General features: G+C 46.7%; 6 protein-coding genes across 6 annotated transcripts; 4 read left to right on the top strand and 2 right to left on the bottom strand.

The window, feature by feature from the left end:
* Positions 1-72: 72 nt before the first annotated feature.
* Positions 73-1,439, top strand: I302_104952 (uncharacterized protein; the record flags this gene model as incomplete). The annotated part of the gene is made up of 6 exons (XM_019195552.1): positions 73-452; positions 581-704; positions 818-927; positions 1,029-1,159; positions 1,244-1,311; positions 1,371-1,439. The coding sequence occupies 6 exons, from the start codon at positions 73-75 to the stop codon at positions 1,437-1,439; spliced, it is 882 nt and encodes a 293-aa protein (XP_019042375.1).
* Positions 1,440-1,686: 247 nt separating this feature from the next.
* I302_104951 (uncharacterized protein) lies at positions 1,687-2,601 on the bottom strand (the record flags this gene model as incomplete). The annotated part of the gene is made up of 6 exons (XM_019195553.1): positions 1,687-1,942; positions 2,056-2,106; positions 2,168-2,198; positions 2,267-2,337; positions 2,431-2,485; positions 2,544-2,601. The coding sequence occupies 6 exons, from the start codon at positions 2,599-2,601 to the stop codon at positions 1,687-1,689; spliced, it is 522 nt and encodes a 173-aa protein (XP_019042376.1).
* Positions 2,602-2,888: 287 nt separating this feature from the next.
* Positions 2,889-5,148, top strand: I302_104950 (26S protease regulatory subunit 6B; the record flags this gene model as incomplete). The annotated part of the gene is made up of 11 exons (XM_065869965.1): positions 2,889-2,921; positions 2,986-3,114; positions 3,229-3,376; positions 3,511-3,813; positions 3,897-3,997; positions 4,067-4,258; positions 4,333-4,501; positions 4,570-4,638; positions 4,697-4,752; positions 4,929-4,965; positions 5,117-5,148. The coding sequence occupies 11 exons, from the start codon at positions 2,889-2,891 to the stop codon at positions 5,146-5,148; spliced, it is 1,269 nt and encodes a 422-aa protein (XP_065726037.1).
* Positions 5,149-6,410: 1,262 nt separating this feature from the next.
* On the top strand, positions 6,411-11,320 carry I302_104949 (uncharacterized protein; the record flags this gene model as incomplete). Its single annotated transcript, XM_065869964.1, has 9 exons — positions 6,411-6,613; positions 6,689-6,938; positions 6,989-7,043; positions 7,102-7,668; positions 7,736-8,142; positions 8,209-9,355; positions 9,424-9,479; positions 9,531-10,168; positions 10,222-11,320. The coding sequence occupies 9 exons, from the start codon at positions 6,411-6,413 to the stop codon at positions 11,318-11,320; spliced, it is 4,422 nt and encodes a 1,473-aa protein (XP_065726036.1).
* Positions 11,321-11,668: 348 nt separating this feature from the next.
* On the bottom strand, positions 11,669-12,985 carry I302_104948 (uncharacterized protein; the record flags this gene model as incomplete). Its single annotated transcript, XM_019195556.1, has 5 exons — positions 11,669-11,779; positions 11,878-11,959; positions 12,059-12,423; positions 12,494-12,811; positions 12,881-12,985. The coding sequence occupies 5 exons, from the start codon at positions 12,983-12,985 to the stop codon at positions 11,669-11,671; spliced, it is 981 nt and encodes a 326-aa protein (XP_019042379.1).
* A 575-nt stretch (positions 12,986-13,560) lies between these two features.
* I302_104947 (uncharacterized protein) lies at positions 13,561-15,507 on the top strand (the record flags this gene model as incomplete). Its single annotated transcript, XM_019195557.2, has 4 exons — positions 13,561-13,647; positions 13,709-13,748; positions 13,807-13,832; positions 13,909-15,507. 4 exons carry the CDS (start codon positions 13,561-13,563, stop codon positions 15,505-15,507), a joined length of 1,752 nt encoding a protein of 583 aa, XP_019042380.2.
* Between the last annotated feature and the right edge of the window lie 194 nt (positions 15,508-15,701).

Here is a 15,701-nt window from a genome sequence, read left to right as displayed (position 1 = left end):
TTCTCTCTTTCTCTTTCTCTTTACTCATATCCTGCGTTTTATATTGTTCTCACATATGTATATAAACGAGATATGCCCACTCCACTCTCACCATCCTCCTCTCAGGAGATCATACCCATCTCATCACCCACTTCGTCCTACCTCAAATCAAAGGGCTTAAAAGGATCGACGACAAAACCCAAATCTGAATCTGGACCCTCCTCCTCAATCAAGTCTTCAACCGCTTCCTCGTCTTCATCATCTAAACGTAATGATGTCAAAGGCAAGTCAAAGGCTCCCCCTTCGACCTCAGCGTGGAGATCCAGAGATGTCGAGGAGAAGATCAAAAGGAAAGCTACAGAGGATCAACGCTTGGAATTATCGAGGAAGAGTAGATCGATGGTGACGCAGAGGATGTTGAGTAGTAGAGGGAGTGATGTGAATCCTATTACCAACTCGGATTTGTACTCTAGGTGAGCTACCATTCTGTATACAAGACTAGCAGTCGAAGAGGGTGATATTGTGATATGTCGACTATGGGAGGGTACTGGATTACCATCGCTACCTTGAAACTGATGATCATTACAATATCCTATTATAGAACCGATCACTTCGTCTCGAGCTCTACGGGACATCAACAGTCCAATCGTGGAGGTGGAAGCGAGGGTTCATGGACATATTGGCAAGTCCGATCTGCGCAGATGAACGATCAAGCGAGAGTCAAGGTGTGTACACTTTTACCTTCTCATTTTATCCCATCCGTCCATCAACACCATCTTCGCTGTCCTCTTCGATGAGATCTGGATTGGTACTGATATAGTCTTTGTCGGATGTGTAGCAAACGGACATATTCAAAGGCTGCGTGGTCTACCTGAACGGATCGACCGGACCTAAAGTATCGAATTTGCAGGTGCAGCATCTGATATCAAGTAATGGAGGTAGATTGGCGTATGTCATGGTTTATACTTTCCCTGCCTGCGCCAACCATATATAAACACATGTGGTAGGATGATTTGATCGAGCTGATTTGGTATATGATGAAACAACAGACCACTTCAATCATCGTCTTGTACACATATAATAGCCAATGGCGGGTTGTCCGGAACCAAGACTCAAAAACATATTGATGGACAGGGTACGAGGGGTGCAAGTAGACGTGCGAAAGTTGTAAAAGTTGAATGTAAGCTTCTTCTTCTTCGGTTTGAAGCCATCATGCTGGACGGGGATGACAAGCTTATAATTGATACTGGTTGATGTCTCCTAGGGATCTTGGACTCTGTTGAAAAAGGTCAGAAGTTGTCGGAAGCTGGTTATGGGATGGTTGAAGATCCTGTGAGATAAATCTTCCATCTAATTAGTTCGAGTGAGCTGACATGTTTGAGTGGTGATAGTCTCAGCCTAATTTGTTCAAGACGTTGGGTGTGAAGCCAAAATTGGAGTCGGAAAGTACGCAAACATGACACTTGGACTTGTACTTCCAATTAACACTATCGTCCGCTGCACTATGATGTCTCCTGGTATGATGCCTTTGTTTCACTGTTCTTATATATTGCTTTGTTGTAATCGTGCTACTTCTTCTCGCTGTTGAACTGTGTAATGACATGTCATGATGATGATACTTTACATACAAATACAAGAATCTCTCTGTCTCTCACATCTCACCCAGGTAGCCCCCATACTCCAAGATATCTCTCTCTCAACATCAGATCAATCCTCATCATCTTCATCATCATAATCATCCCTCACCCTCCTCCTCTTCTCTCGTCTTCCACCATCATCCAAATCATCCTCATCCTCATCCACGTCATCTTCATCTACTTCTCGTCTGGTAGATTTCGTACGAGTATCGTACTCTTCTTCTTCACCTTCCGCATCTTCATCTACCTCCTGCGTCGGTTTGTCGACGTCGAATGAGACGCCTCCACCTCGGCCGTGAGCTAGGGGTGAGGGGGCTCTGACAGGTCTGTGTAGAGAGAGCAGATGTCAGTCATTGTTATTATCGATATCTAATTCGACAAATTGTAGACATTAAGGAGGTACCGTCACGACCAGAGTAATCGGGAGATGTTGACTCACCTCTGCTTGGGAGGTTGTTTCGCCCTGACTTCTTCACATGCGTCTACCCAACTATACATGGATGAATCAGCTAAATCTTTGTCTGCACATAATCAAAGACTTCTCAGCTTACTCGCAATACACATCAACAGGTACAGACAAGGCTGTCATCGAAGATTCGTATCAGCTTGAGTGAAGATCCGACTGATGGGGAAGCTGATCCTCGACTCACAATTTATAGGTGAGGTGAACCGTTGACCGCATACTTTACATGTCAAATGACCGAACATTGATTGTTTATCACTAAACCATCCCGACAATGAGTGTCAGCCTGACATACGCCATGACCAGATACCGAACAGCTGATTGGGATGTACATGAGAGAAGTCAACATACATCTTCACTGTCACTGCTTTCTCGTGGTTGCAGAACAAACATTTGAATACGCTTGCTACAGAAGCAGGGGAAGATTATTAGCTAATTTATTATTGAAAGGGAGAGAGACGTACACAATGGCTCCGCCTTCTTCTTGGCTTGTGGCTTCTTGGCTGCCTTTCTCTTACCCATTTTGCTCCAAAGTAATCTTGGTGTCTGATATGCTAGATGAAGTATGTATCAGAAAGGAGAACATGCCTATCACTCTCTCGTTTTGTATATACTGCACTTTCTGGTTGTTGTGAGTGTGTTGGACACGCGGAGATTGAACATAACTCCGTTCTGACTGTGGGGTTCAACGAACGCGTTGGCGGTCATCGATGATGCTGGTCTGTACTCTCAACTTGACATCTCCTCTTGCATCTATCTTACTATTCAACTCTTCATATACAGTCAGCCATCAGACAACGTACACTAAGATGGAAGAAATAGGCATAGATCTCAAACTCGAGGTGAGCTTGACTGTCATCAACTCAGTGAGTGGTTCAAGCTGACATGAACCATTGAACGAAACAGGACCCAACCCTTCCATCTCAGATCTCCGAGAAACAAGCTCTCCTCAACTCGCTCCCCACAAGCGACGAGGAACTTTATAGTACCTGGAAGAAGCTTGAGGGGCATAGAGAGTTCTTGGAATTACAAGAGGTACGTTTTGGTCCAAACACCCCATTAAGCGAGACTGCCAAAACATTGCGATGATCGGTCTACCTGGACGAAAGAGCACTATAGCTGACATTGCGTGTGTCCCATATGATGTAGGAATATATCAGAGATGAGACTCAGAACCTCCGAAGAGAGCTTCTGCGAGCACAGGAAGAAGTAAAGAGGATCCAAAGTGTTCCGCTAGTTATTGGACAGTTCTTGGAACCTGTCGATGAGAGGAGGGGTATCGTTGGGTCTACTACTGGTGAGTTGCACTTCACGTCTCTCTCGAAAGTTCATCCACAGATGAGGATGATATATGACTCAATCACAATATCATCTACGACTCGAACCTCAGACCATTATGCGGGGTACTGACAAACCAACATCATAACTTAGGCTCAAACTACGTTGTCCGAATCCTCTCCACCCTCGATCGAGAACTCCTCAAACCCTCCTCTTCCGTTGCTTTACATCGACATTCCAACGCTCTAGTGGACATCTTACCTCCCGAAGCGGACTCTTCCATAGCGATGTTAGGAGCGGATGAGAAACCCGATGTGAAGTATAGTGATATTGGTGGATTGGATAGTCAAAAGCAGGAGATCAGGGAGGCTGTCGAATTGCCTTTGATTCAGATGGATTTGTATAGGAAGATTGGTATAGATCCTCCTAGAGGTGTCTTGCTGTATGGTCCACCAGGTATGTGTCCTAATACTTCCAGCTTGCAAGGTCACAACCGGGGAGCTCCTGGTGCACAAAGCTGATGGTCTGGTCGATCATAGGTACCGGTAAGACCATGTTGGTCAAGGCTGTTGCCAATTCTACGTCTGCGTCGTTCATTCGAGTGGTCGGTTCAGAGTTTGTACAGAAATACTTGGGTGAAGTGAGTGTCATCTGACCGTACACCATGATGCGAAAGAATATGCGCTCATCTGTCCATTGCCATCTTCAGGGTCCCCGTATGGTTCGAGATGTCTTCCGACTCGCCCGAGAAAACTCCCCTTGTATCATCTTTATCGATGAGGTAGATGCAATCGCCACGAAACGTTTCGATGCTCAAACCGGGTCAGATAGAGAAGTGCAACGTATCTTGTTGGAATTGTTGAATCAGATGGATGGATTCGATCAACAAACTACCGTCAAGGTCAGTTATTATAGCGCCTTGATTCTCCCTCACACGGAGCTCAGCTGATGATCGCTATCGATACGTTGTAACAGGTCATCATGGCTACCAATCGAGCGGATACTCTTGATCCGGCGTTACTTCGTCCAGGTCGATTAGACAGAAAGATTGAGATGCCTTTACCATCTCGAAGAGAAAGGAGACTTATCTTCCAGACTGTTACTTCCAAGATGAACCTTGGTCCTGATGTTGATTTGGAAGATTGTCAGTGTTACCCCTTCTGACTTTTTAGGGATTGCAGTGATAGTGCTAATCAACGATGCGTTGTACAGACGTCTCCCGACCTGATCAATTGAGTTCCGCTCAAATTGCGTCCATCTGTCAATCAGCGGGTCTTCAAGGTGAGCTCTGACAAAAGTGAACCTCTTCACGTTGATAGCTAACCATTTGCATGAACAGCCGTGAGGAAGAATCGATACGTCATTTTACCGGTTGACTTTGAGGAAGCTTGGAAGGTGAGTGATCCGTGCAAAAGTGCCACATCCACGCAACACTGCACAAAACTCCGTGAAATACCGCTTTCACGCGTCAATGCTCGTCAAATTCAAAATTCATTCCATCTGCTGTCGAAATTGTTGATCATGCTTCTGCTTCTTTCTCTCTTCTTGCTAACACCATCGTCATCCTGTAGGGAGTCGTCAAGAGGTCTGACGAGACTCATGAGTTCTGTGAGTGCAGCTGCATTCTGAGCTTTTATATATGTCCAGCAGCTGATCACTCAATGCTTTATCCACAGATCGATAAATCATGTCACATTGTGAGTCATCTGTCGTGAATCAATTGTTGAAGGAATTCAGCTGACTCCTTTATTATCTCTAGTGTACATTCCTACCCTCTGCATGCAGCAATAATGAACGAACCAGAACGCACATCATCTCACTGACCCATTTTACTCATCCATCACTTCCGCTCCTACAACAAGTCATGCTTCTCCCAATCCCCGCTCAGTAACCCATCATCTCGCTCTCACCCTGTTCTGCGGTGATAGCGAAAGGCGTTACAATTGCGAAGAGCAACCCCACTTTCTTTCTGGAAAGTCAGCGTTCATTTGCTATTTCCTCGAGGCTTAGGCCACTATCACGAGGTAAATACTTCACAGACGCTGGACATGCTCTTTTTGTGTTTCCTCCTACTTCTTTTTATCGGAAAGAATTCGTACGAGAAGAATCTAGATGTAAAGGAATATTATACGCTTAGTTGACCGATATATTATTCCTTTACACCCAGGTCCTTTTTTGTTTTCTTTCTTTCTTGATTCTTCACTTGTGATCCGATCCTCTTGACAGAGGATCATAGGATTGAACGGTGCTTAACACTCTGCGAGCGATGATTACCTATGTCGACTTGCTATTTTAGGAACACCAATATAGACTTGTTACGTCTCCTCCGCGCTCTGGAGGATGTATGTCCCCTTGTTACTCACCGACTCGGATGTCTGGGATGATGATCGGTCCATATTATAGGGTACATCTTTTTTTCTTTTTGTATTTGATGCTTATGCATTGTGTCCTCATATCTGCACGTCGAGGTTGGGCTCGCTATGGTGCGCTACAGTGTGATGAGATCAATGGTGTGCAATGTGTCTTTTTTAGTCATCTCGGTTGGATGATTGGGCAGAGAGGACTTTTCGGATAACCGCATCAATCTCAAAATCTGATGCTGGTGATGACACCTCCACCGGCGGCAAACACGTTTGAAAGTGTGAATGTGCAGCAACATGAGATCGAAATTGATCCTATCTATATATACTCTTATGATCATTCTATATCTCTTGCTGCCCTAGCACAAATTATCTGTCTAGCCAATATCAGCATTATCTATCCATCACCTCGGACTTCCTTTGTGTGACGAATCAATCTCCAGCAATTCAGACCGATTCAAAAGCTTATCATCGATCTTGCCACCGCGTCTTTCACTTCACTTCACTTTACTCGACACCAAGTATCACCTAGTCCTCGTCTCCACAGAAGAACGAGCACCACAACACCCCCAGATCAGTAAAAACACCGTTTCTAGACAGTCTCATCTGATCTCTCGAGGCCCTCTTCCTCGAAGATTCGATATTCCTGTCTAATCCAACGGTCTTACTGGTCTCGAACCTGAAAAACTTGTTATGCCAAATCTTCACGTACATTACTATAATGGCAATGTCAAAGCCTTCCGCCAGGAGCTGGATGGGAGCAACAATTCTTCCCATGCGGGAGGTAAGGGCGTTAATCCTGGTAGTGCGTCTGGAGGGAGGAGCTGGTCGATAGGAGGGTTTAGTGGGGGGCCGGTAAAGAGCGATATCAATGAGAGAGATCAGTTTGGACGAACGTATGTTTGTTCTTTGTTAGCTGGAAGGTGAATCTTCATTCATGAATGCTCAGCTAATGAAATGGATGTTCACAGGGTTCTTCACCTCGTTGCTTCGTCGTCGACTGCCAATGCCTATACGTTCTTGAACATCCTGTTAAAGAACCCCAATATATCTGTGAATCTACAAGATACAGAGTCGGGCTATACGGCACTTCATCGAGCGTTGTTCGTGGGAAACCTAAGAGCTGCGAGGGATCTGTTGGCGAGAGGTGACATAGATTTGAGTGTCAAGGATGCAGAGGGGATGACGGCTTTTGATCTGTACAACGGGACTGTTGAAGGGGTAAGCTATCTCATGCAGAGTGATAACGGATATAGCTGACTTGATCGCAGACTAATCCCCCTCACGATGTCGATGGATCTGACTTGTACGTTTGGGGAGTCAACCGTAAGCTCATTTCCAACTGTCGTAACCGCATTGGGCCAAGCTGATACGTGGTGCGAAGGAAACTACGGTCTCGGTACGGGAGATGCATCCGATAAAGCCTTTCCAGATCATATCAACCTACTCACCCAAGCTCAAGCGAGCGGTCGATCAGACCCATCAGAGAAATTCGATCATGTCGGAGTCAAGAAGGTGTCCATGGCCAAATTACATACCGGGGTAGTCACCAACGAAGCAAGGGGTAATCTGAGTTTATGTGGATTCGGCTCGAATGGAAGATTGGGTCGATCAACTCATTCTCAACTATCCTTACTACCTTTACCGGACTTACCACATAGTATTATAGACATTGCTTTGGGTCAAGATCATACCCTCGCTCTGGCTTCTGGGGGATACGTCTTATCGTGGGGACACAATAGGTTCTCGCAATTGGGCTATACCATCGAAGTTCCCGAGAAACCTATTCCGGGTGCTAGAGATGGAGATGATCTGGTTCAGATATCTCCGAAGAGGATCGTGGGACCGTTGAAAAAAGAGTTCGTAAGGGGTGTAGCGGCTGGACGAATGAATAGCGCTTGTTGGACTGCCGAAGGAGTTTGGACGTGGGGAACGAATGCTGGCCATTTAGGTAAGCACTTCGCATCAGCCAGATCAACGGAAGACATGTTCGCAGATAGCTGATCACGATGAAACAGGCTATGATAAAGCTTCGAACCCTGTTCAAGTCGTACCTCGAAAAGTCACATCTATCACTCAACCTGTACTCGACATTGCATTCACAGATTACGCTATGATATGTCTAATGGACACATACGAAGTCCTATGTTTCCACAGAGACACATCGTTCAAAATCAGTTTCTCCACTCCTCGTGTCTTATCAGAAGCATTCCCATTTAGACCGCCTCAAGCTACTCTGAAACCTATGATCAAGAAGGTCACTAGCTGTGGTACTTCCTTTGCTGCTCTTTCGTCGATTGGCGATGTCTTTACCTTCGCTTTGCCTAATCCATTGGACGATCTACCGAAAGATGCCAGAGGAGGTCATGTTAGTGTGAAACCGCAGATGATTTGGGCATTAAGGAAAAGCTTTACTGCTGTTCAGGTGAGTCATCTTCTTGTTTTATTGGTCATCTCATAATCTGTAACTGACATTCACACCGCTCTGCAGGATGTCGCACTGGGGTCCGACGGTACAGTCATTATCTGCACGCAATCAGGACACGTCTTCGTCAGACAACGACTCAAGTCAGGTTCTGGTCAACTCAAATTCCGTCGTATACCCTACCTACAACGAGTTGTAAAGGTCGCAGTCAACGAGTCAGGAGCATTCGCCGCTATTCGCGTAGATGCGAAGGCCACTGCTATCGCCTTGACTGGAAAGACTTTGGACGAAGATCTGTACTTGCTGCAACCGCATATACGGCGGTTCGAGAATCAGATGACTGCAGATGAATTCGAAGAAGCCCTCAAGAAGAAAGTGGAGGATGACGATGAAGGTGAAAGTTCGAATTCTATCACCAAAGATCTATCGGTAGCGTTTAGATTCTGCACGATCCTTAGTAGATGGAGGAACGATGATGGAGACTCGTTATTCGCATGGAGTGAACCATTGCTTGGGAGTGATGTTCATCTGGTTGTGAAGGATGTCGCCATTCCCGCTCATAGTGTCATCCTCTCTCTGCGAGTACCGAAATTTAGAGAGCTTCTATCCGGTTCTGGAGTCGGGAAAGGTAAATCCGACATGTTTTCTCTGGGCAAGTATCGATCATCGAAAGCTATACATATCAACGCTTGTCACCCACTCGCTGCTCTGCTCCTCCTTCAATATATCTACTCGGACGATATATCCGCAATCTGGGATGCAAGAGTGGCTCGAGCGGTTCAAGATAAATTTGCTTCTCTTAAATTACCCCTAGGTCAGATCAAATCCGATCTCAAGGCTCTGGCGGATGAATTGGGCTTGACACCACTTTCGACAGTCCTCACTTCAGCAGGTAAACAACCCATACCTCAACCTACCCTCCCTTCCGACATCTACGCATTCTTCACCTCAACCCATACTTTACCCCCTTCGACACAGACGCAGTGTGATGTAACACTAGTACTGGCGGATAAGGAGATATCGTGCAATTCCACTATACTCCGATCGAGATGCCCGTTCTTCGAAGCTATGTTTGCGGATTCTGATTGGACCTCGAGAAGGGTCGAAGGGGGGAGAGTGACGGTTAGGATGGAACATCTTCAATGGCCTGCTATGAAACTGGTGTTTAGGTATATACATGAAGGAGCGGAGGAGGGGCTGTTTGATTATCTGCGTGAGTGGAGCGACTTTGTGTTGCTCTTGTCGAGTTGTGGATGTGCGCTGATGTATAGTTCTGAGTAGATCAAGATACACTAGATGAATTCTTGGATTTCGTATTTGAAGTGCTTGCTGCTGCTGTAAGTGACGTTCTTCTCTTTGTCAGGGACAAAAAGCTGATATCAAGCCAGACTGAATTACTGCTCGATCGACTTGTATTGGTCTGTTCTCGAGCGATCATCAAACACTGCAATGCCTTCAACGCCGCTGCGCTCGCAACTGAAGCAGCATTCTATCAAGCCAACACTCTCAAACTCAGTATATTCGACTATATAATCTCATGTATGGAAACGATGTTAGAATCGGGACTACTCGACGAGATGGATATCGACGTTTTGCAAGATCTCAGCCAAGTTATCGCTCAAAAACAAGGAATTAGACTATCTGTATCAAGAAGTCAGATCCTCACCAAACATGCAATGGAGAAACATCGAGAATGGTTGTTGTTGCAGGATATACCTCAACCAAGAGTCAGACAACCATTCAGATGGAAGCCCAAGTCCCCGGCTCTCTCGCCAGTCGATACGATGACCCTATCTTCAACAATCAAAGAGAGAACCAGAGTACCTCCCTCACCTATGATGTCGCCTGAGATGCTTCCCTCAGCGGCAGATGGGATATTCCAGATGGACGATGATTTGCCTACTCCACCTTCGAGCGCTTCTACCCCGAGAGTTACTAGACCGGTCACTCCGCTGGATCTGGCTGCTGCTTCTGCTCAAGCCGGAAAGGGAGCCGTCTGGAGATCGAAGAAGGTGGAATCGGAGAAGTGAGTTGTCCTTTGGTAGGAAGTTGAGGTTAATGCTGATTGTATTTGAGTAGGGTCGACTTACGAAGTATCATGGCTGGTGAAGCTGCTCGAAAGACGCCGAGTCGCCCCACTCCCACTGCTACGCCCAGTAGTATCATGGGTGGACCCTCACGACCTCAACCCACACCTTTACCTACCCCTACCAAAACACCTTCAACAGCACGTAGTCAGCCATCCGCTTCTGGTAGTCCATGGCGAACTGCCGACACACCCAAATCATCGTTCCCAATACTACAAGCCCAACAATCTCCCTCCACCTCATCTCGTCCATCCGCATCGCAAGCTTCCCCTCTACCTCAGCGGAGCGGTTCCAGTAAAATCATCACTCCAGTCAAGCTGCCTCCAGCTGCACCTGGTGTGGTCCCCCAGCGCAAAGCATCGGGAGGAGCAGCATGGACCACACCTACATTCACGCCTACTCCGCCTGTATCTGTTTCTCCCATAACACAGGGATTCTCATTATTGGCCATCCAGCAGCACGAGCGTGATATTGCTGAGATGAGCGCTAGGAAACCTGCCAAGAGCCTCAAGGAGATTCAGGAGGAGGAGAGGACGGCTGAGAAGGATAAAGCGCAGGAAGTGGACTTTATGAGGTGGTGGGCTGAGGAGGAAGCTAGGGTTGCTCAGGAGTCTGGAACGGTGGGCGGTAGTACAGGTGGAAGAGGTGGTGGTAAGGGAGGGGGAAGGGGGAAGGTTCGGAGCGCTACTACCAAGGGCAGGGGTGGGAAGGCGAATACCCAGATTGCTGAGAGGGAGGCGAATGGGGAGGGTTCCAAAGGGAGCGGTGGGAGAGGAGGTAAAGCTAAAGTAAATGCGGGAGGTAGGGATGGAGAAGATGGGAGTGTCAAACAGGGGAGACAGGGTACCCCATCTAAAGCTAAAGATACGACGTCTAAACATAATGGTACCCCGTCTAAATCGAATACGCATACGAATACGCCATCCAGAAACAACGGTAATCTTCCTTCCACATCACCTCAAATATCGGCAACCCAGAATCACACTCCATCTCATAGCGTTACGAACCCATCTACACAATTACATCCCGCCGCAGCATCTTTCGTACCCAAGGCGGACGCTCCCAGTTTCGTACCTAGATTTTCTAGGTGATTGGCAAATAGCAATAGATTATAGATAGGGAGGTAAAGTATAATGCAATGATATTAATATCAATATTTTACGAGGTAAATCGGAAATCAAGTAAATATTCATATATAGATGTTGTACTCTGAAATGCAATGCAATGCAATCAAGACAAATATAAAGATCAATGAAATGTTGATAGTCAAGTAGCGTAGGGTCGTGATACAATGCATATATACAAATTGATTATCATCATGAGAATGCAGGGTATATTGACTAGTCAATCGGATGTATGTATGAAACAGAACGCTTTCCCCTTTACAGGTTCCCTATACCTTCCCAATACCTCCTTTGCCGAGGTGCGAGCACCTCCTCTCAAGCTATTATACAGTCCCCCTTCTCCTTCCCACCATTCTTACTCTTATCCCCTCCGCCAAATTTCCTCTTGCTAGATTCCCGTTCAGCCACCAATTCAGCATATTTGACCTGTACATCCCCACCGACCACGAACACGACCACAACCACAGCGACAGAAGAGACATAAGTGAGGTTTCCAGGGTTGGATTTCAAGGGGTCTATCTCACCTCCTCGGTCTTTGAGAGTAACCCCTTATCGTGCCGTGCTTTCAAGGCTTGGATAGTGGAGTTGAGCTCTGCTTGGGATCGTCTAGCGGTGTAAATCGTTTGTCAGCTACGGTTTCGATTGAAGTATGTGAAGTGACGATTGTTTCAATGTGTCATTCTGTAGACAGGAAAAAAGACTCACTTTTCAGTCTTCGTCTTTACAAATGGCACTTTGACATCCTGCCCTGCTCTTTTTATTGCACCGGCCGCAGCAGCTGCTTTGGCGTCTAATGGTTTATCTGATGCAGCAGGGGCAGAGGAGGCTGAAGTCACCTTGACGGCTGGTATGGGTTTTGGATGTGTTGATGAGGAGCTAGAAGCGACGGGAGGAGTCATGGATTGGGGTAATAGTCTGGATAAGGCAGCTTTGCCTGCTTGACGTGTTGGTTGAGATTGGGGCTGTGGTTGAGAGGATAGGTTGATATTGGATGAGGAGGGTGTGTTGGAAGGGGTGCATGTGTGAGAGGAGGAATGGCGATGTGTGGGACAGAAAAGGTGATTGCATTGCTGAGTATTTACTCGCCGTTAGCTACTGCATTTCCAAAGGAAGAAGAGATGAGACCAAACAAGAACCCACCTCGCATCGCATCTTCACGACCAACATCTTATTACACCCCTTCCTCCAGCATATCTCCCCATTCATCTTCTTCCTCTTCAATTCCAACTTTTTCCTCTCCTCTCCACCCTGGAAACCTGTACATGTCCCCGAAAGGATATGTCTCTCGACAGCCTCGTTGGGATCCATATTTGATGAGCTGGTGTATTTGACTATCTCATCGCACATTGGGCATTTGGGGGCTATGCGATCTACCATCGATAGTGGGAGGGGTGAGGTGCAGGAGTGTTGGGAGGGGAGGAAGTGGGGTTGACAGAAGGGGAGATGACATGCTGGGCACTGGTGAGTAATTGGTTAGCTAAGTGAGTTGGGCGCAAGTAGGAAAGGATGAGAGAAGGATAGACTCACCTCAAATGGGAGAAAGTCATGTAGGTGACAGGCTGGATGATTACATTCTTTACCGAGGAACATCATCTCGGATCGATGGGTTGGTGAGGGAGTGGTGGTGGTCATGTTGAATGAGTGAGCTTTGGAGTCAAGTGGCAAGGATCAAGTTTGAACAAGTGAATGAGAAGAGGGAAGAGCGCGATGAGAGGTTTTGCCTTTTATTGTGTTTGGATGGTATGATCGATGACCAAGTGAGTTGATAACAAGATGATCAAGCGGGTATAAGGTATGATATGATATGTTCTGGTACAATCTATAATCTATAGTTGCATTCATCTTCCCTTTCCAACTCTCTGCTGCTGATCAATCTTGACGGTGCAGCTTGCCAAGCCTCACTCAACGATTACGATTACGATTACGATTACGCATGATTTGCCACCCAACCATACCTTTAATCTTATTCATGCTCACCACTTAGTCGCAATCAGAACCAAACAAACACCGTATGCGTCCACGTGCGACTAACATTGTTCGCGTATGCTTTGATGTGCTGATCAATGAAAAAGTTGAACAAGAGATTGAGATTTATCGTGCCATCTTTGTATTCAATCCGTAAATTATATTCCACTAGTACCACTCCTCATTTTAGCACTGCAGAAGACTACATGTTACAAATACATCAGTGACCCATACTAGACACCATGAAATCACTCTTCAGGCCGTTCCCCCTTCCGTTGACGAATAGACAATGGTTCTATCTCTTGGTATTGCAAGGCGTGGGAGCAGGGGTGAGTAACCCTTGTGCCTTTGTTCATTACATTATACTGACATTTATCGTTGATATGACAGATCATAGATGGAGGAGCGAACTTTGCAGTGGCCTATGCCAGTAAGTCCCAACCCTTCGCTTCCGTACTATGCATAGACTCATAGTATGTTATGTACAGTGTACCACAATCAAAAGGTCATCAAGGTTAGTCCTGCAAAGAGCTGTTTCCTTCCTTCAGCCTCGGAAACGACGCTGACGTGAAATATGATTTACATACTAGATGTGGGTCCTATCAAAAAATACCTTGGCAGGCGACCTAGGCGTCACACCCATAATCCAATGTCTCGCATCGATGTTAATTACATCTACGTTGGTTCACACGGACCTGCACCACCATGCCGTCGCACCTTTATCATTCGCATGGCCTCATGTCGAGCATCTACCAGATCCGAGGGAAATTACGGATCGTCTAGGACGCAATAGGCGGAAGAGCAAGAAGGATACTGCTAGTTCAAATGAAAAATCCGATTCGCCTTCTCCTGCTCCTGAAGAACAACATCCCGGAGACGAACAAATCACAAGAGGCTTCTCGTACTACCTGAGAATGTTGATTCGGTTCATATTCGAAGGAACAGAGAACAACTCCCTCCTCCCCATTCCCAATTCCAAACCCCTGCCTATCCGGATATTCCTCACAGCAGCTCAGGGAGCAGCCATCGGCATCATCTTTGGTCTACCCGTCTTCTTACTGTTCATCATAGTCCTGGGACCATTGTACAAGCACGATAATATAGTAGAAAAGGGTTGGAAATGGGCACCAATGGTCATAAAATGCGTGTATGGCGCGGTGGTAGGGTGGATCACTAATCCGGTGATTGCGAGTTTGGCATTGGGCAGTCAGGCGGAACATCACTTAATTGTGATTTCCGATGAAGACGAGGAAGGGGAAATTGGTCAACAGAGTGTGTGCAGAGCGGAAGTTGAGGGAGGAGTGGGAGTGAATATACCGATACAAGAAGAAGCAGAGGAGCAGGAAGAGTACCTCTCCCCTCCACCCCCCATCACTGCCCCTGGCGATTCATTACGTATACCCCCATCACCCATTTCTGGCGGATCCCTCAGATTACCCAACCCCACTTCGCCCAGATCAACTAACAGACCTAGGGCCCTGTCGAATATCTCCGCAACATCCTCGTTATCCACTAGAATAGGGATCAGACCGCCCCTCACTGCAAACTGTTCCACCCTGCCTATCACATCTGCATCTACCTCGTCGATCCGAAGGGGAAGTGTGAATTCTATACCTAGGACACCTAGATCTGCACCAATGCCTAGTGGAGAGTTCGGTTCGATCAACGTACCTTCCTCTAGCCAACAGGCACCACCTGCTACCCCCACAATGGGCTCACAGCGGATCAAAAATCGCACTCGCGGAGCGACGATCTCAACCTACATCTCGCAGTCCGATTCGGTCGGTACCAACTATTCATATGCCTTGGGAGGGACTGGAGGAAGAGCTAAGCGGAGTAATAGACCTAGAGCTATCAGTTCGCTGAGTGGGAGAGGTGTTCAACAGCCGAGGGTCCAGGTACAGGCTGATGATGCTCAGGTGACAGGTGGTTCTCCAAAGATGATGGAAAGGGAGGGAGCGGTTGATAAGTTGAAATTGGAGGTTCCGATCACAGTAGCAGCCAAGGATAGAGAACTTGGGAATGGCGCTAAGACCCCGGTATGGGACGTATTTGGTCAAGTGAAGACTCAAGATCACAAGTCTACGCCGATCAAGGATCGGAAGGCTCATAACGAGAAGGAAGGGGAGAAAGGTGAAGATGAGGGGAGTAGAGGAGGTGAAGATGGAAAGAAGGATGAGGGACGGTGACTTTTGGGTGGACTGATTGCTACTGCTTAGATGGTTCAGATAAATTTTATAGATCTCCCAATTCAAGTCTGCCTTGACAATTCCCGTCAATGGACAAAACTCATAGACGTATATTGAACTCCTATCAATGGATGACATGTTGTATTCGATATGCAAACAATGGTCTGAGTGTGAGTAGCTTGACGCATCATCTA

Source organism: Kwoniella bestiolae, chromosome 3, assembly GCF_000512585.2.
Source record: "Kwoniella bestiolae CBS 10118 chromosome 3, complete sequence".
NCBI lineage: Eukaryota > Fungi > Basidiomycota > Tremellomycetes > Tremellales > Cryptococcaceae > Kwoniella > Kwoniella bestiolae.
Note: the sequence above shows the minus strand (reverse complement) of the source record. Positions and strands in the feature narration are given on the sequence as shown.